This window comes from Pleurodeles waltl, chromosome 3_1, assembly GCF_031143425.1.
Source record: "Pleurodeles waltl isolate 20211129_DDA chromosome 3_1, aPleWal1.hap1.20221129, whole genome shotgun sequence".
Lineage (NCBI taxonomy): Eukaryota > Metazoa > Chordata > Amphibia > Caudata > Salamandridae > Pleurodeles > Pleurodeles waltl.
The window spans coordinates 1,908,371,070-1,908,391,097 of record NC_090440.1 but is presented as its reverse complement, the minus strand read 5'-3'; the positions used below and the strand labels follow the sequence as shown (position 1 = coordinate 1,908,391,097).

At 45.6% G+C, this 20,028-nt stretch overlaps 1 protein-coding gene across 1 annotated transcript in view; it reads right to left on the bottom strand.

Moving 5' to 3' along the window:
- ORC2 (origin recognition complex subunit 2) overlaps positions 1-20,028 on the bottom strand; it is a 239,094-nt gene that overhangs the window by 53,100 nt on the left and 165,966 nt on the right. Inside the window, exons 10-11 of the mRNA XM_069226083.1 lie at positions 17,511-17,620; positions 4,153-4,285 (exon numbers count right to left, since the gene is read on the bottom strand). Of these exons, the coding sequence (XP_069082184.1) occupies positions 4,153-4,285; positions 17,511-17,620 (243 nt within the window). The remainder of the gene's footprint in view (positions 1-4,152; positions 4,286-17,510; positions 17,621-20,028) is intronic.

Sequence of the window (20,028 nt, the reverse complement as noted above, 5' to 3'; positions counted from 1 at the left end):
AGTGTTCTGATCGGATGTAGAGGTTGAGAGTCCTGAGATCTAATATTGGCCTTAATGTTTTGTCTTTCTTGGGAATAAGGAAGTACAGGGAGTACCCCCTGTTCCTTTTTGATGATGTGGCACTAGTTCTATGGCTTGTTTGAGTAATAGTGCCTGCACGTCTGTTTGTAACATTGCAAGATGTTGCGATGAGAGTTTGTGCGCTTTTGGGGGAATGTCCGGAGGGAATTGTGTGAACTCTATGCAGTAACCATGTTGGATAATGGATAGTACACCCATGTGTCTGTTGTGATGTCTAACCATTGGTCGTGGAACATTTTCAGTCTTCCTCCCACAGGGGAAGTGTGTTGAGGGAAGGTGATGACAAAGGGCCAGATGTAGTAAGATGTGATTTTGCGACTCGGAAATTGCGAGTCGGTGCGACTCGCAATTTCCGAGTCGCAAAATCATATGCAGAATGGTATCTCAGACACCTTCTGCGAATCGCAATGGGGTCGCAAAGACCCACCTCATTAATATTAATGAGGTGGGTCGCAATTTGCGACCCCCTTGCTATTCCCTGCACTCACAGGGATGGTGCCTGCTGGAGACAGCAGACCTCCATGTCTGTGACTGCTTTTTTAATAAAGCAGTTTTTTTTTTGTATTGCAGCCCGTTTTCCTTAAAGGAAAACGAGTTTCAATACAAAAGAAAAAATGAAACCATTTGACCACTCCCTGCTCTGAAAAAATATTTCTTCCGAAATTCACAAAGGGGAAGGGGTCCGGTGGGGACATGGGTGCTCACTGCAAATTGCTTTGCAACCGCGTTCGTGGTCACAAAGCAATTCTGCATTGCGGTGCGAATCCCACATAGGAAAGGAATACCCCTTCCTATTTGCGAGTCGCATTCCCATTTTGCGAGTCGAAACCAACTCGCAAAATGGGACTGTGCATCGTGATGCGCGTTTTGCATGGCGCAAACTGCGAATTTCGCAGTTTGCGCCATGCAAAACACTTCGTACATCTGGCCCAAAGTCACTGTTTGTTGTTAGTGGCTTGTTTTGAGGATTGGAATTTTCCCCTGGACTTGGGAAATTGTCCTCTGTAGGATCCCCAAAATCCCCCTCTTTGGTATTGTGTTTGGTATGAGGGCTTGGATTGTGAGGTGTATGGCTCGGAGGGCTGTGGCCTGAAGCCTCCACTACATTGAGGCTTCCGAAATGTGCCTCTGTATTGGGATGAGTAAAGCTCCCATCGCTTTAGCAGTGTCGGCATCTTTTTTCATTTTATCTACAACTGTGTCAACCTGTGTGCCAAATAATTGCTGTTGATTAAAAGGCATGTTGAGGACAGCCTGTTGGATTTCAGGTTTAAAACCTGATGACCAGAGCCATGCATGCCGCCTAATGGTGACAGCCGTATTTATAGACCTTGCGGCTGTATCAGCTGAGTCTAGCGCCAATGTTATTTGGTTGTTTGTAATCGCCTGTCCCTCCTGTACTACCTACTGAGCTCTCTTTTGGTGTTCCTTGGGGAGATGCTGAATAATGTCCTTCATCTCATCCTAATGAGCACTATCGTATCCAGCGAAGAGGGACTGTGAATTAGCTATGTGCCACTGATTGGCTGCTTGTGATGCCACCCTTTTCCCTGCAGCATCAAACTTTTTGCTTTCCTTATCTGGAGGGGGTGCGTCTCCAGAGGACTGCGAGTTAGCTCTTTTCCTCGCTGCGCTGACCACTACTGAATCGGGGGCAGCTGTTGTGTGATATACACCAGGTAGGAGGGTGGTGGTTTGTATTTTTTTTTCTACCCTTGGGGTCATAGCCCTTCCTTTAACCGGCTCCTGGAATATCTGCTGGGCATGTTTGAGCATACCGGGGAGCATGGGTAGGCTTTGGTATGTGGCGTGGATTGAGGAAAATGTAGACAGTCCGTTGAGGAGAGTGAGGAGGAGACTGCTGAGGAGAAAATTGGCGAGGCAGAAATTTCTCTCTTGGCACTTTAGCCGTTGGCTATCAGTGTCCAAACGTCCATGGAAGGCCAGTTTTCTCTTTATCTTGAGAGGAGGTGCTGTGAGGATCTTGCCAGTGTCCTTGTGGATCTGTATCCTGGCTTGTTTGTCATCGAAATCCTCCATTTGTTGTAGCTCTTCCTCAATTCTATGGCTTGCTTTTAACTGTTTCAAAAGTCCATGCTCCTCTGTATAGCAACGCTTTTTCGGCTCCGAAGCCGTTTTTTTCGGCACCGAAGGGACTGGAGTAGTGGTTGGCCCCGGTTCCGAAAGGGACTTTCGGGGTCTCGACTCGATGGGTCGGTGCAGTGTGCTTTCAGAGCCTGTGTCTCGGCTCGAGTCTGAAGACTTCGTAACGGGGGTGGCCTTTTTCGGTGCCAAAGGTGTTATTTTTTACGAGTGGAGCCAAGGCCTTCCGGCAGTGGCGTCCCTGAGGCCTTATGTTTGGTTTTGGTCTGGGTCGGGGCAAGCATACTCACATGCTGGCCCGCTGTCAGTGGTCGGTCGGCGTCAGACTCTTCGGAATCGGATCCCTGAACGGAGATGGCGCTGTGAATCATCTCCTCCTTTTCCGCGTCGAGGCGTTCGGTGCTTATGGACGCCATCTGCAATCTTCTCGCTCTTTGGTCTCGTAAGGTCTTTTTGGAATGGAAGGATCTACAGGCTTCACAAGTATCCTCTCGATGATCTGGATACAAACACAGATTACAAACCAGATGTTGATCTGTGTAGGGATACTTGGCGTGGCACAGAGGGCAGAATCTGAACAGGGTCCTGTCCATGAGGCTTCGACGATACTTGCGGTCGGGCCGACCAGACTCATGTTGGGCACGGGTGCCCTGAAGGGCAACCGAAGAAGTGTGTCTCCCGGTACAGAGGTGTCGATGCTAGATTGGGCGCGATCCAGAACAATATCGACGATTTTCGATGGATTATAGGTTTTTTCTGACTTGAACAACTGTAGTGAAGAGGAGCACGTCTGAACCCGATGGCGGAAAAAAAAACAATCTACGATGGAGTCGATGCCCATGCGCAATAGAGCTGAAAAGGAGGAGTCACTCAGTCCCGTGACTCGAAAAGACTTCTTCGAAGAAAAACAACTTGTAACACTCCGAGCCCAACACTAGATGGTAGGACGTGTGCATAGCATGTGTATCTGCAGCTACACATGCCATCGAACATATATATATATATATATATATGGAGAGTTGCTGCACTGCTTTGTGTGAAACAAAGAGAGCAGGAATGCTCCATATATACAAAGATACAGAGCACTCCTGCTCTCTACTTGCGCTGGTGCGCTTTGAGCAGCCTAGCCCCACCACAAGCACCCTTTTATCATAGTGCAAGGGTGCCAGCCTTACAGGCTGATTATTTTTTGTGCAGGAAGGAGGACCTTCCTGCAAACAAACAATCCTTAGCAGCAGTTTCCTCTTTCTATGTGCTGCAGAATGCAGCACATGTGGATAGCGGAAATAGCAAGGTGAAATTAAGATATTTCTCCTCGTTATGCTTTACTGGGGAAGGCATAGTACTGACACCTTCCCAGGTTTACTAGTTTTAGTAAATCTGGGAATGCTTTACAATTTATCAGTGGATGCATGGAAATACCCATGGAACGCCTTCCAGCTTGAAATGTAACAGCAAGCATTGCAAAGAGCTGCAAAGCGCTACGTTTAAAAAAAAAAAAGCCATGCAAGGTGGCGCAAAATCGCCCCTGCGTGGCTTTGTAAATATTATTGAAGCCTTTGCATTGCTTTAGCATCACCTTGTGTGATACAAGGACAAACCAAAGGCTTGATAAATCTGGGCGTGGATCAATTCAATGTTAGTTGCTATGTAAAAAGTGACAGCTCTGTTCACATTCATTAAACTAAACTACCCAGTGGGTGGAATCTCTTCACTACAAATGTTAAGCAACGCCTTAATGAAGCAGTATTTCCTGTGATTTTTGTGGAATGTCTGACATTAAATAACCAAGAAAAGCCTTATACTTTAATGAATGCTGTTCTTTTCAAAGTCTTTATGGTGGTGTTCTCTCCTCACATTTCTATTCCAATCAGGATTCCAGTTATTACAAAAATACTTCCAGTATCTTTATTAAGACTGTCACTTCATACCATCTGTTATGAGACTGAGAGCTGAAAGATTACTCACAGATTTTATGGTGATACTGGGAAAGAAGCCGTTAATGACAATTTGGGGCGAATCCTGCAAAAGTGAGGTACGGAACTTCTCAAGCAAATTTCTCTTTGATCCCAAGCCAAAAAGAATGATGTTGAACCCCAAGCTGCAATAAAAAATAAAAGAAATATTCACAAAATCTCAGAATAAAGTGGTTAGGATTTTTTTTTAGCATTTCTTACTAGGCGAGATCTTGTGGTGGTCTTCAAACTAACCAAGCTATACTTAAGATTTGTAAGTCAAAAATACATTAATGAATGAATATATAACAGTATTAATCATAACTTCTGTTTTCCATCACCTTCCCAATGTCGGAGAAACTGCCACCATACAACATTAGGGCTGGAACGTGCCTCTCTAAGCACTGGGTGAACTTTAAAACTTTACGAAGTGTGTGTAGGAAAGTACCCTCTTTCTGGCATGGTTACCTCCACTTTTTGCCTGCTGTCAGTATGTTTTGACAGTGTTCACTCAGATCCCGCTAACCAGGACTTCAGTGACTGTGCTATCTCCCTTTAAATGTGGTTGCTTGGACCACAAACACCCCACATTTGGCATACTGGTGCCCCCTCATAAGTCCCTAATATATGGTACCCAGGGCATTGGGACACCAGGGGTCCCCCATGGGCTGAAGCATGTATTATGCCATGCATGAGGAGCCCATGCAAAGTGTACCTGCATGCCTGCCATTGCAGCCTGCGTGAAAGGGTGCATGCACCCTTTTCACCACAGGTCCCTGCACCAGGCCGCTGTAAGTCACCCCTATAGTAGGCCCTCCTTGCCCAGAGGGCAGGGTGCAGGTACCTGTGTGTGCGGGCACCCCTTCAAGAGCCGAGGTGCTCACACGATTTCCTGTTCCATTTTCATTGATTTTGTGAGTGCAGGGACGCCATTTTACATGTGTACTGAACATAGGTCACACCTATGGCCAGCTACATAATGGTAACTCTGAACCTAGGCATGTTTGGTATCAAACATGTCGGAATCATACTCCAATACTGTTGCCAGTATTGGAGTATGATTCCATGCACACTCGGGGATCCTTAGAGGACCCCCAGCATTGCTCCCAACAGCTTTCTGGGGTTTTCCCAGCAGCCCAAGCTGCTGCCACCTCTCAGACGGGTTTCTCCCCTCCTGCTGCTTCAGCAGCTCAAGCCCAGGGAGTAACACCCTCTACCTTTGGAAATAGGTGTTACATGGCTTGGGACAGGTAGCCTCCCCAACACACTGGTATGCTTTGAAGGGCGCATTTGGTGCCCTCCTTGCATAAGCCAATCTGCAACGGTTGAGGGACCTTCAGTCCCCGCTCTGGCACAAAACTGAACAATGGAAAGGGGATTGAGCACTCCCCTGTCCATCACCACCCCACGGGTGGTGCCCAGATCTCCAGGGGGTCCCTTGATTCTGCCATCTTGAATCCAAGGTGGGCAGAGACCTCTGGGAGCATCCAAGTGGCCAGGTCTGGCAGGTGACGTCATAGCCCCCTCCTGATAGGTGGTCACCTGGCTAGGTGATCAATCCCCCTTCCAGGGCTTTTTAGACTCTCCCTCTTGGTGGGTCCCCAGATTCAATTTGCAAGATTCTAGCAGGACTCCTCTGCAACCTCTACTTTGACATCTGGCCACTGGAACCACAACTGGACTTCACAAGAACCTACAATCTGGAGCTCCAGCTATGACTTTGCCTGGCAGCAGTGTTTCTCCGGCTCCTTCCAGCTTCTGCAACATTTCCCCGGCTGTGCATCCTCTGAGGGCGGCAAGTTTTCAGGCTGCATGAGAAAGAAGAAGGAATCTCCCATGGAGTGAAGGAGTCACTCACCTGCATCTGCAGGCACCAAACGCAATGACAACCGGCTGCGTGGATCTCCTCTCATCCTGCGCTGCGTGGATCCTGGCCCTCTGTATTAAGTTGTGACAAAACTGCCCCAGCCCCTAACGCAGAAGCATCTGTCTGAACTATGAACTGCTTGGAGTAGTCAAGGCTTCTTAAAATAGGTGCAGAGCATACAGCCTGTTTAAGACCTTCAAACGCTTTTTGACAGCTAGCTGTCCAGAAAACTTTCTGAGGCATCCTTTTTGAGGTGAGGTCATTAAGAGGGGCTGCAATGGAGCCATCATTCTTAATGAAGCTCCTGTAGTACCCAGTGAGGCCTAAGACGACTCTTACCTGGTTCTGGGTAGTGTGGGGAGTCCAATCTAAAATGGTTTGGATCTTCCCCTGCAGTGGCTGAATCTGGCCTCCACCTACCAGGTGTACCGGATATACAACCTTCCCCTGAACTATCTGGCACTTAGAGGCCTTGATAGTGAGGCTTGCTTTTTGCAGAGCCTCCAAAACATTCCACAGGTGGGCCAGGGGTTCCTTCCAGGTGGAGCTAAAGTCAGCTATACCATGGGTGGTGATCTGGAGTGGTCCCCTTGGTCCTCTCTGCCAGCTGTCCAACTTTTAGGAAGGTAAGCCCTTGCCTTCCCACGCAGGACAGTAGCTCTGTGCACCACGTCTCTTGCAGCTACCAAGGCTTGTTGGCATCTCCTCCAAGGGATCTTCAGACTCTGTGTAGCCCCAGACCCCTGGACTCTTTCCTGCGACGCACAGCCCTCTGCGTGCTTCTCCTGCGGCATGGGACCCTTCTTCAGTTGTGCTGCGTGTGCTCCTCTGTGACTCCTGGGTCCTCTTCCAGTGGGTCTTCTGTGGGGGTTGCTTCTTCTTCTATGGACTCTCTGCCTTGCTAAGGGTCCTCTGGGACTCCCCTTTGTGAGTTGAGTCCCCCTAGACCTTGAATGTCCCCAGAAGCTCCACGTTTTGTCTACCGTGACTCTTGCCTTTGCCAAGGCTTGTTGGTGACTTTTCCACGCCACAGACAGACTGCAATTTTCCATCTGGCGTGGGACATCGACTGATCCTCCAGGAACTCTTCACCGACTCCAGGGCTGCATTGCCGGCCGTCTTCGTCCTACCGTCGACCAACTCCTGCAACCACAAATGGATGGGTAGTGGCTCCTGCCACTACCGGGCACTTGTATGGGTTCTGGACTTTGTCCCCTTCTCTTTCAGGTCTTCCTCCTTCAGGATCCATCACTGGTTTCTTGCACTCTTGTCTGGGTGGTGCTGTAGGGCACTCTGGTACTTACCTTTGGGGTTTTCTAGTTCCTCCAGCTCCCCTCTACAGATTCTACTTACCTGGGTAGGAGTCCTGAATTCGCATTCCATTTTCTTTAGTATATGGTGTGGGCTCCCCCAGGTTCACTATTGTCTATTGCTTTTGCACTGTTTTCTATTACTATATATGCCGATTTCAGATTAGTTGTGTACATATTTAGTGTGTTTACTTACCTCCTATTGGAGAGTTGCCTATCTAGTATTTTTGGTAATTGTGTCACTAAAATAAAGTACCTTTTTTTTCGTAACACTGAGTGTTTTCTTTCATGTATGTAAGTGCTGTGTGACTACAGTGGTATTGCATGAATTTCGCATGTCTCCTAAATAAGCCTTGGCTGCTCATCCTCAGCTACCTCTAGAGAGCCTGGGTTCTAGACACTGCCTACACTTCACTGACAGGGGATACCTGGACCTGGTATAAAGTTTAAGTACCATAGGTACCCACCACACACCAGGCCAGCTTCCTACAGTGTGCACAGCTGACAATGTGGCCAGGTTCATTCAGTCTGTTCCACACATATTTCCTGTCAACCAGTGTGAACCGCAATGATCTTTATACATCTCCTAATTACATCATTAACAGATATCTGACTGAGCGCAAGGAAGGACCCTACAGCAGATCAAAAACCTCTTTGCAACAGCCACAGATACAGGAAATGGCGCACATTACGGTACACAGGCCACCGCCCTAGTCTGGGAATCCAAATAAATAATTAAACGAGGCTCCAAAAAACAGTCATGACATGGCCTCGTCCATTCTCAGTGAAATCCCAAGACGTGGCCGCTATGTTTGTGAAATATGCACTGCAGGACTGGCTGCTCTATGGACTCAGAAAATGGCTTCGGTGTGTGTGACCCAGAAGATAAAGCACGAAAGAAGCCCTGCTGACAACTGAAGGGAAGCTTTGTCTTTTACAAACTCACATTAATACTGTGTGTATTTTCCAGCATAGGAAGTGGAACGAAGGTTGCTTTCCCCAGCTTTTTAGGATTAAGAACCATTTCGAAGATGAATGATTAAAAGGCTTGCAAATGAAATTACGTAGAAGTATTTGGATACTGTAGACAGACTACAACACCACAGAAGAAGCCCCACTTACACAAAACGTGAAAGGAAAGATGGCCTTTCTCAATTTAATATACGGATACTGGCCAGCTCTTGTGGAACAATTTAATACGTTAACTCTCTAACAGGGATTTACTGCTACAATTAATTATGGCCCGCACATCTACAAAGCAATGGCTCTATGTACCATAGAAGTCTGCCAACCGAAAGATTTCAAGACAATAAGATTTTTGGAGATGTTTCAATTTTATGAAGGTCTCTTAATTTTTTAATTTTATCAAATCGCCAATTCAACCCAGTATGGAATAATGATGACCTTCCAATTTATTTAAAAAATGTATTTAGGATTATCTGTGCAAAATGCAGACAACTCTACATCTGATGAAAGAGGGCAAATTTTAATCATCTGAAGAAATGGCACGTATACTGTACTTCTCCGAGCCAAGATTACCTTTCCTCACTATATCAGGACTACAGGGGTCAGGGGAAGAGAAAAGGACTTTTTTAAATATTAATCATTTCTAAAAACGTTCTCACTAACTACGCAAGTCTTCAGGATTAAAATATCAGGCTTTTACTGGAAACTAAAAGTATGCTTAAGGTTGGGAATGGATATCGCAGTAGGATGTACAGTTAGAAATTGCTTCAGAAAGTACAGACATGTGGCACACATAATCTCATCGTACAATATCGATAATTTCACGGAAGTGCAAAAGAGGTAATCCTGTACATTGTTCCAAAAAGAGTCACAAATTATTTGACAAAAGTCCTTAGCTTATGCTTCAGATGCTCAGAGTAGGCCTCTTGGGCTCACATTATAACAAAATGCTCCAAGTGAAAATGTATTGTCACACAACATTTATAGAAATGTTGTGCATCACGAGAGGTGAACATAACCCGCCAGCAGAGTTAACAATGTTTGGGGCTTTTTGGCAATTGAAGTAGAACAGGACCCTTCCTTTTTAACCCCATCTCACTGGCCAAACTGATTTTGGTAAGGGACTGAAACAAGTGAGAAGACTGAGACGGGCATGAGTGGCAGGTTATCTTTTCTGAAAAATATCTACAGAAAAAAAAAACGATGTGGAAAGAATAAAAAGTCATGCTAGACGGAGCCACGCTTCCTACGTGGAAAAGCCCACGAAAGAACATTAACTATAAAGTAGGATGACTTCAATTGAAGTGAATCTTGCTTGCAGGTGATTCCAAATTTTAAAGAAGTTGGGTCTTTCGTTGGCACCACTTTCGCACTGGTTTCACAACAGTCTCCCACATAAGAATAAATAATAGCCCTCTAGGCCAAAGACTTTGTACTTCATCTGACCTTGAAGGGATTCTGCATACCAGTGTAGAGAAGACACGTGTCAGACAGAGGATGTTCGCAGGTGGGTCCTCTATGACGAGGAACACGTCTTGGAAGGTGTAGTAAATTTGCTGCTGTGTCCTGTGAGGAGAAAGGGGAGCTGTACTATCCTGCCAGAAAGGGCGTCAGCTGATTAAAAAGGTCAACACAAGCCCTGACTAACCAAAGCTTGAACTGGAAGATACAGTGCACAGATTGTTTTAGGCAGTGGGCACCCAGCACTCGTTTTGTGAGGGCTGGGAATCATTTTTCATTGTTAGACTGTTGACACAGCGAAAGGGAAAGGCTGAAAAGGGAGAAAGAAAAGAACAGTGACAAAGTGAGAAAGCTAGGATGAAAAGTAACCTGCAAGAATGAGATAAAGACACAGGATGCACAGGATGGTGAGAGGAAAGAGGCTTGAGGTGGAATCAAATCCAGGTAACTTTGGTATTCACAACCTTGGCATTCGGTAGCCAGACAGCTGGCTTCTAAGCAAAAATTGGGACCTGTACTTTTTATTTTTATTTTTTTATTTTTAACTAAGCACTGTCTGAATGCTTCAAAGAAGCGATTCACAAGCAGTTATGAGACTCTTGCAGTCTTAAGTCACAAAAGAAGGTCACGCATTGCAACAGATCAAGGAGGATAGTGTTTGGATAGTGGGATTTTGCGCAAAAGTTTTTGCACTATTTTTGCAGAAAATTCAGCTGCAGGGTCTCAAACCCAATAAGTTATCCATCCAGCTGTGAACCAGATGCCATAGAATCTAGAGCAAATAGCATTAAAAACTAGATACGTTGTAGTTCCCTCTCTATCAACACTTCTCCAATGACAGTCCGTGTACAAAAATTGTTGTGAAGTTTTCTCGACCTTGAGCTATAGATTTACTTTGTGTCAACCCGGCTTGTCTATTGCATAACACTGACCTTAGGGCCCCATGTTACTTATTTATATAAGTACTAGTACATAAAAGTGTTACCATTGCTTAGGGTCATATCTAAGAGACAAAGAATGCTAGCACCGTCATATTCATTTTATTTATCATACCAACACACAAAAGGTGATGAAAGGAATGCTTGCAAACAGTCTAACCATTGGAAATCACTCTGGGTATCATCTCAACCCATCGTTTTTCACTCACTGTACCACTCTATACAGAGACTGCCTTACGTTAATCAATACTGACCTTGCTCCTCCTGGGAACAGTCCACCCAAACTGCCAGGCGGGCCCCACTCTAGAAGGGATCATCATATTTGTAACTGTTCCCCAACTTAAACAACTATTTCCAAAATGCAGAGGGAATAGAACAGGCTGGCTCAGCAGGGAGGAGTACCTAGAACGGATCAAGAGGACCAGCCTCAGACAACCAATAGGTGAGCGGGAGAGAAAGGTGGGAACCGTGAGCCTGTGACTGAAGTGGGATAGAGCATCTTGTGCCCTGTATGGTATTCCACTCAGCATTGGTAAACGGAAGGGTTGGGTGGTACTGAGCCAGGCAGTGCAGAATGAAAAGCTAAATGAAGTGGGTTTCCCCGGAAAGAATGTTGAAGTAGGCACACAGCTTCCAAGAACAGGGTAATAAATAAGGGACAAGAGAAAGGAGGACGTGAGACAGCCCACTAAATGAACTGCAGTCAGCCTACATTTAAGGTGCCATGTAGGTCAAAAAGGTCCTACAAAAAAATATATGGATGAAATAAAATTGCAGAAAAAAGTGACACTGTGAGTGCGAGGCCCCATGGAGTCAGTACACCAGGAGTCAGTGGTCTTTAGAAAAGCAGTGGAGACTTTCCGAGGGTCATAGCTCTAGAAGAGGGAAAGTCGAGGGACTGTGAAACCACCACCAGAGAAGTAAGGAGGCTGACAGAAGAGGAGGAAATATCAGCTAGGAAAGCAGTCACCACACACCGAACAAAACAAGAGAAATAAGCAAATGTATGGCAAATGGGACTGCACAATATTCCTGTAAGTAAAGCAACAGTAATGAATGAGTGCAGAGATTGGAGCCTAACTAGACTCATTGGAAATGAGGAGTGAGCAGATGGATTTTATACTTCATAGGATAAAACAACAACAGATCAGTGGAATTTGGCCTTTAAATTGATGAAGTAAAAATTGGTACCAGCCTCTATAAAGGGCACTGATGCGGAAACTGGAAACCAAGAAGCCTTGGTAAAGTGTAAATTACTTCTACATAAGCTTAAAAGGGACCTCATAAACACTATTTTAAACGTGGAGAGGATATTAAACCAAGCCACAGCAGAAGTGAAGGTGATCCAAGAAGTCACATAATGTACAGCAACCACTTAAGGTATAGAGGCTCTACTTACAGCTGTGCAAGTGAGATACTCCTAAATCACAGCCCTAGATTTTTATGCACAATAAATGGAGGACAAATACAAAGGTGAGTATTGTTGAGGAAGAAGCACATGGCACAGAATGTTATCGAATCCAACTCTTTCGGTAGGAGGAGAGCATCAAACAAAGTTTTAAAAAATGGCCCCTGAACATGGGCGCCTAGTTTCGAATGCATATGTTGTTCCAGATGCATTCCTTCTCCCTCAACGACAGAATCCTAAACTGTTTAAAGAAAAACTGATTTTATCTTCTCAAGGTGCGTGGATCATTTTCCTATAGGACTTGTTACAAATTACCTTATGTAAAAGAAAAGGGATTCAACCATTAACTACTGATCGATATATCAATTTAATCTTTCATTTGAACTGAGGCATAAGTCATACCATGTTTCATAGTCAATAACAGTTCCAGTATTCTTAAGATTGATGTAGATGAACATAAGGTCTCAGGCAACAGGGCAACAAACAACCATCAGTGAAACAGGCAGGATGATCCTTGATTCATCTAAGAAGAAGAGGAAGCTAAAAAGGAAAGACTGCATTGGAGGAGGACAGAGGCCAGACAAAGTGATAACCATCTACCTGAAGAAATGTGTCAGCATTACTAAACTCTTCTACGGGGGGAAGGTCAGGAGACAAGGCAGGATAAATAAGTATTTGTAAGTAATACAAGCATTGGCAAAGCCAATAAGTCTTGCTTATCCCAGAACTATAGGCTTTGGCACTGAGTTTTGCCAAGTTGCACACCAGTGTGGTGCTGTTGAGCATGACTAAAAGTTAGTGGCATGGAGTGTCAGAGCAGAGTGGGGTAGTAGAGTGTCGTACAGTGAATTTGTTGGAGTGTCTTAGGGGGAGTAGAGTGTTTGGAGTTGAATAGAGAGGAGTAGAGTTCAATGGTAAAGTGGCAGAGAATGTCGTAGAGTGGAGTGGGGGGAATAGGGTGGACTGGATTGAGATAGTGGGATGGACTGGAGTAGGGTGGGGTGGATTGGAGTAGGGGGGACTGAAATGGGGCGAGTTGGATTGGCTATGGGTGGATTAGACTGAATTTGGCTAGGTAGTTTGGATTGGAGTGATAGGGGTGGGGTGGATTGGAGTGTGGTGGATTGGATTTACTGGATTGGAGTGGTGTCGATTGGACTGCAGCAGATTGTATTGGGGTGGGACGGATTGAAGCGGGTGTGCTGGCTGGATGAATTGGATTGGGGTGGGAAGGACTAAACTAGGATGAGTGGGTTGCCTGAGCTGGGATAGAGTGGGGTGGACTGGAGTAGAGTGTGGTGGATTGGATTGAGTGGGTGGATTGGAGTTGAGTGGGTGGATTGGAGTTGAGTAGAGTTGATTGGAGTGGGGTGGATTAGATTGGAGTGGGGTACATTGAAATGGGGTGGGATGGATTGGATTGGGCTGCTGTGGGATGCAGTGGGATGGATTGGAGTTGTGCGGACTGGATAGAAGTGGGGTGGGATGGATGGATTGGGGTGGCCTGAAATGGGATGGGTTGGACTGGATTGGGAAGGATGGTAGTGGGGTGGCTTGGGGAAGACTGAATTGGTGTGGGGAGGGTTGGATTAGGGTGGACTGAAATGAAGTAGGGTAGTCTGGACGGATTGGATTGGAGTGTGGTGGACTGAACTGGGATGGGTGGAGTGGAGTGGACTGGGTGGATTTGAGTGGGATGGATTGAAATGGGGTGGGGTGGATTGAAGTGGGGTGGGGTGGGGTGGGGTGTAAGGGGTGGACTGGAGTGGGGTGGATTGGATTTGTGTGGGCTGGATTGGTGTACAATGGACTGGATTGAAATGGGGTGGGGTGGGGTGGTATGTATTGGGGTGAGGTGGATTGAATTGGCGTGGGGTGGATTGGATCGGTGTGTGTTGGACTGGGGTGGGGTGGATTGGTATAGGGTGGATTGTTGTGGGGTTGACTGGAGTAGGGTGAGGTGGATTGGATTGGCATGGGGTGAGTTGGAGTGGGGTGGATCAGACTGCAGTGAGGTGGATTGGACTGAGTGGGGTGGGTTGGATTAAGTGGAGTAGATTAGTGTGGAGGTGGAATGGGGTGATGTGAATTGGAGTGGGTAGTATTGAATTGGTGTGGGTGGATTGATTGGAGAGGGGTGGATTCAATTAGCGTGGGGTAGATTAAGGTGGTTTGGAGTGGGGTGGATTGGACTGGAGTCAGGTGAATTAATGTGAGCTGGATTCGACTGGAGTGGAATGGATTAAAGTGTATTGTACTGGAGTGAAATTGATCGGGGTAGAGTGGTTGGATGGGAATAAAATGAGGTGTACTGGGTCGTGGTGGACTTGACTGGAGTGGGGTGGAATGGTTTGGAGCAGAGTGGGATGGATTAAAATGGGGTGGGTTGGAGTGGGGTGGATTGTGGTGGACTGGAGTGGGGTGAACTGGGTTGAGGTGATGTGGACTGTATTGGAGTGGGACGAATTGGAGGGGGGAAGATTGCTTTGGACTGAAGTGAGTTGTTTGGGATTGGAGTGGGGCAGGGTGGAGTAGGGGAGACTGGAGTGGGGCAGATTGTTTTGGAGTGAATGGGGTTAAGCTGGGGTGGGGCAGATTGTTTTGGATTGGAATGGGGCATATTGGAGTGGTGCGGATTGGAGTGGAACACATTGTTTTGGACTGGAGTGGGGCAGATTGTTTTGGATTGGAGTGGGGTAAAATGGTAGTGGGGCATATTGTTTTGGATTGGAATGAGGAATGTTTTTTCGGATTGGAGTGGCGCAAATTGGATTGGGGTGGGGTGGACTGCAGTGGATTGGACTGGGTGAGTGGTTTGGATTGGAGTGGGGGGACTGTTCTGGGGTGGAGTGGGTGGATTGTTCTGGGGCGAAGTGGGGTCTATTGTAGTAGGACAGATTGGAGTGGGATGGATTGGGCTGTACTGCACGATTATGTGTTAAAGCAATATTTCACAAATTACACATAATATAAAAACAGTGTTGCTTTGCAATATTCAGAACAAGATAAACATCATCTTTTGAAAACAGGTGCCCACAAGCAAAATCAAAAGAAAACATAGGTGCAAAGTGAGAAAACACAACTTGGCAAAATAAAAAAAAGTTAGCTATAAAAAATAAAGCTTTGCAATTTTGTTTGTCCTGCTGGCCACGTTTTTGCCAGTCACAAGCCTTCTAGTTGCAGGGCACTAGAAGTTCAAAAGAACTTCAATCACCTCAGGAGCAGCAGACGAGCACTGATTAAGTTGAATTAATCAGTGCTTGGTCCCTGCTCCACTCAGAGGAACAAAATTATGTTTGGCCTACAGTGACGAATTACGAGGCTGTAAAGAATAGTGTCAAGCAAGCCAACAAATGGTAAGCGACAGGCGGGCTCCAAGCCCTTTTCTGTACAAACAGTCTTACTAGCGCATGCATTTGCAGGCTCGACCCTAAAAATAAAGGGTAGCCGGTTACTCTATTCTTTTATAAGGAGAATATTGCATTTACAAGGAAGTTTCAGTATAGTTTTGAGGCTACAGGGCTTCAAACTAATGGTCTTCTAAAGGTGAAAATATGGATGCAGTTAGGTTCATGTTCATTGCAAGTTGGGGAATGACAAATGGTTGAAATGGGAATGTGAGGGCTGGTTATACTGAATATGGAACACAGACTCAACTGCTCGGCCTCAATTGTACTTTTACTATTGTCAATGTTAAGAGTGCAAATGCTCCAATAAAGGGACACCAAATACTGGACATGCTGAGGAGGATGGAGCCTGGGGTGCACTCACTCCAAGAAACACACTTGTGGACCTCAGAAGATTAAGAAGTAAAAGTTTGTGTTGCAATAATTCCACTTGTGACAACGGCATTCTAATGCACTTAACTAGGAAGACCAAATGCTCCAGAACGGTGATACTTCCAAACAGGAGCATTTACTCTATGAAAACTGAAATTAATTAAATAAAAGAGGATGGGTACTTTACGGTTCATCGCTTGGTCAACAGTTTGCCAGTGAAAATTGCTTCCGTTTATGCCCCTACTTGGGAAAGGGAAGAGTTCACCGAGAAATTCATACATGATCAAGAACATTTTGTGAAAGAGAAATGGTAACAGTGTTCTGATTAATCCAATGAGATCTACTTGGGCCAAGATGCTGAACAGGAATAACACCTCTTGCTCCTTCTCTTCAACCCAGGGACTGAATTGTTCACTCCCAGAACAAAGTAGTGTGACTTCCAAGAAACGGTGGTGAAAGAAGACGAAAGTTGTGATCCAAAATTAAAAAAGAAAACAAGGCCTTTTTCTGAGGGTTCTGTATTAAAGTTAAAGGTGCACAAACCAAAGATCTTAAATATCACATAAACCATAGTGATGTAGAATTTCGGATAGCAAACTAAACACCAGGTCCTGTGTAAGATTCAAAAGCTAATAATCAATCTCTCCAAGTTTGCGTGCCTTGTAGGATTCCCACAGAATACGCTTTAGCCAACTGCTGGTGAGCTCAAATTCAAACCTCTGACACTTTCCAAAGGGATAGACACGAGAGAATAGAGTCCTTAAAATACTTAGTTTCCAGCTCTGTCTAGTGGACTCTGTACCAACACTTTCTGAAAGTATTTCCTTTGCAGAGCTCACTTCTCACACGTTTGACAGAATTTGGACAGGGATGTCACTGTGACACCAGAAAAACCTGGTTAGATGATGGCAAAGGTTATGAATCATTAACTCACACCAGAAAGAAAAAAAGTTTCTTGAAGCCCCAAGTGTCGCAAGCACAATGTTTTCAATTAATGAGGGTAAAAATCCCTCACACACTTATTATGAATGGTATGACCTCAGAGACCGTTATCAAAATTATGGTATTCCCATATGATGGGGATGAAGGAGACTGGATGGTACAGTACTAAATACCACACACTAAGTGTGGGGGGCTTACATAAGATCCCATCGACTTTCGAGATAAACCTTTTGATCACTACTATAGTGACTTCTGAAATTATAAAAGTGTCTCCTCTGACAACCTAGTGCCCTTTTAAGATAGTCTAATAGATCTACGAAGAAATTGTAGGTGGTCCTGAATACATTGCTTGGATATATTGACAGGCATGAAGTTCTAAAATAATTATTGTAGGATGTACTTTGTAAAAGAAATTCATGAAATGCGTTTGAGGGGTATACGAAGTGCAGTAGGGTGTAAATAATGCACTTGACATGAATATTATCCCGATCTAAGACTCCCCAATTTATCTTACCAGCATATGTCATTCATTGTTTCAGGCCATCATAAAACTCTTACAAAGCAGATTTATGTTCAGAATTGGTTCATACACCACCCCACATGGTTTTCTATGGCTAGTTACATATTCCCAACTTTGCATCAAAACAAGGTAGTACACTGAAGCATCCAGGATGCTCCTCACAAAAATCCACACACTTACTGCAACTGCAACATCCATTTATAGAAGAAGGCTTCGTGCTTTTGGTTCAAATTCTTCAGCTCCTCAGAGAATGCAGGGGTGGCCTTTTCCAGCAGGCTACGTAGTGTTTCCTGCATTTGACAAAATTAGAAACCTATCTGAGACATAAGCTTAGTGAAAGATCCAAAGTAGTGGTGAGGTGAGGGGATTCATTTTTATGCCTAAATCTGTTTATTAATAAACGTCAAGAACAGGAACTCTGGCCACAACTGCTAGAGAAAGAATATGCTCCTCAAATCCTGAATGCCCAGTTCAACAAGAAAAGTTAAACTCACTAAAATATTCTAGAAAAAAACATTTTGCTGTTAAGGTAAATCTCAGCAACATTCTCCGGGGCTCATTACAGCTCAACAACAGAAAGTAAAAACGGAAAGATAGTAGATGGATTAAAGTAACAGAAATAACAACCATCTCTAGCTGTCATCCTCTGCAGGTGAGTATCCCGGGACCCATATGCTGCCCCACCTCAGGGCTCACCCAAAGCATCCAAGTTCAACACAGCAAAGCTGCATTCATATTTTAATTATGTATCGACACTCAAGAAAGGCTTTCACTGGTTCAACCTGGGAAGACAGCAACATTTCTTCCCCTCACTCTCCACCCTGAGACAAACTGTGAATCACCTACCTAAAGTACAAGTTACTTACCTTCTGTAACGATATGTCTGGTAGAGACATATTCTAGTTGCAGATTCCTTACCTTAGAATTTCCCCAGGCATCAGACTGGATTTGGAGAATTTTTCTTTGAGCAGTACCCCTGCGCGCCTTTAGGTGGTATCAGTCGTCTCCACGGGTGTAGGTGGCGTCGTGGTCGCTGTGATTACGTCGTAGTCGTTTAAAAGTGCCACTCCAGCGCGCTGACATCAGTTTCTTTTCACGACTTTCCACACCAGTAGCGCAGAGCCACGAAGAACACTGAGAATGGTGCGCCAAAACTAGGGCCCTTAGAGGGAAGTATCTGTCCCTAGAAATCAGTTCGCAGTGCGGGGAGGATGGGCGGGTCAGTAAGGAATCTGCAACTAGAATGTCTCTACCAGATACGTTGTTACCGAAGGTAAGTAACTTGTAAAACTGATAGAGACTTCTAGTTGCAGATTCATTACCTTAGAATAGATACCCGAGCAATACCATCCCCAGTGGTGGGCTGTGAACTAAGATCACACGAAAAAGCCCTGTAGGACCGAACGCCAAAATAGCCGTCCCTGTGGACCTGACTGTCCAGGGAGTAATGCTTGGTGACTGTATGCAAGGACCCCCATGTTGCGGGCTGGCAGACATCCAGGACTGGAACTCCGCGTGTTAATACTGTGGTAGCAGCAGTTGCTCTGGTTGAATGAGCTCGCAATTCCTCAGGTGGTTGCTTTTTCGCCAAAGCGTAGCACATCTTAATGCAGAGGACTACCCATAGCGAGATGATCCTCTTCTGCACCACCTTCCCTTTCGTCGCACCCACATATTCCACAAAGAGTTGATCGTCCACCCGGAAATCTTTGGTATGATCTAGGTAGAACGCCAATGCTCTTTTTGGATCTAGATGGTGGAGTCTCCCCTCCTGATGAGAGGGATGTGGAGGAGCGTAAAAAGTAGGCTAGTTGATAGATTGGCCCACATGAAAGGGCGTTAACACTTTGGGAAGAAAGGAAGCCCTGGTACGAAGCACCGCTTTGTCAGGTTGCACTGCTACAAATGGTGGCTTCGATGAAAGAGGCTGAAGCTCATTTACTCTGTGAGCAGGTGATGCCAATCAAGAAAGATGTTTTAAGGGCTAAGAGCAGTAGAGGACAGTTGGGGAGCAGCTCGAAAGGGGCACACATAAGGTATGTGAGGACCAAGTTCTAATCCCACTGGGGCATGATGAACAGGACAGGAGGAAACATGAGTGAGCCTCTAAGAAACCTCTCAATAATGGGAGATTCGAAAAGAGAAGGTTGGTCTGGTAGCCTTAAGAAGGCAGAGATGGCAGACAAATATCCCTTGAGGGTGCCCAGAGCAGTGCCCTGCTGGGCAAGAGAGAGAATAAAGAGGAGAACCTCTGAGAGAGGTGCAGAGAGGGGATCAACTGATTTGTTGAAACATTATAAGGAAATGCCTTCCTTGGCATGGTTACCTCCTAACTTTTTGCCTTTTGTTGATGCCAGTTATGATTGAAAGTGTGCTGGGACCCTGCTAACCAGGCCCCAGCACCAGTGTTCTTTCTCTAAACTGTACCTTTGTTCTCACAATTGGCATAGCCCGGGCACACAGATAAGTCACTTGTGCATGTTACCCCTGGTACCAAGGGCCCTGTGGCCAGGGAAGGTCTCTAAGGGCTGCAGCATGTATTATGCCACCCTGGGGACCCCCTCACTCAGCACATGCACACTGCCTCACAGCTAGTGTGCTGTTGGGGAGAAAATGACTAAGTCGACATGGCACTCCCCGCAGGCTGCCATGCCCACCTCTCACTGCTTGTGGCATAGGTAAGTCACCCCTTTAGCAG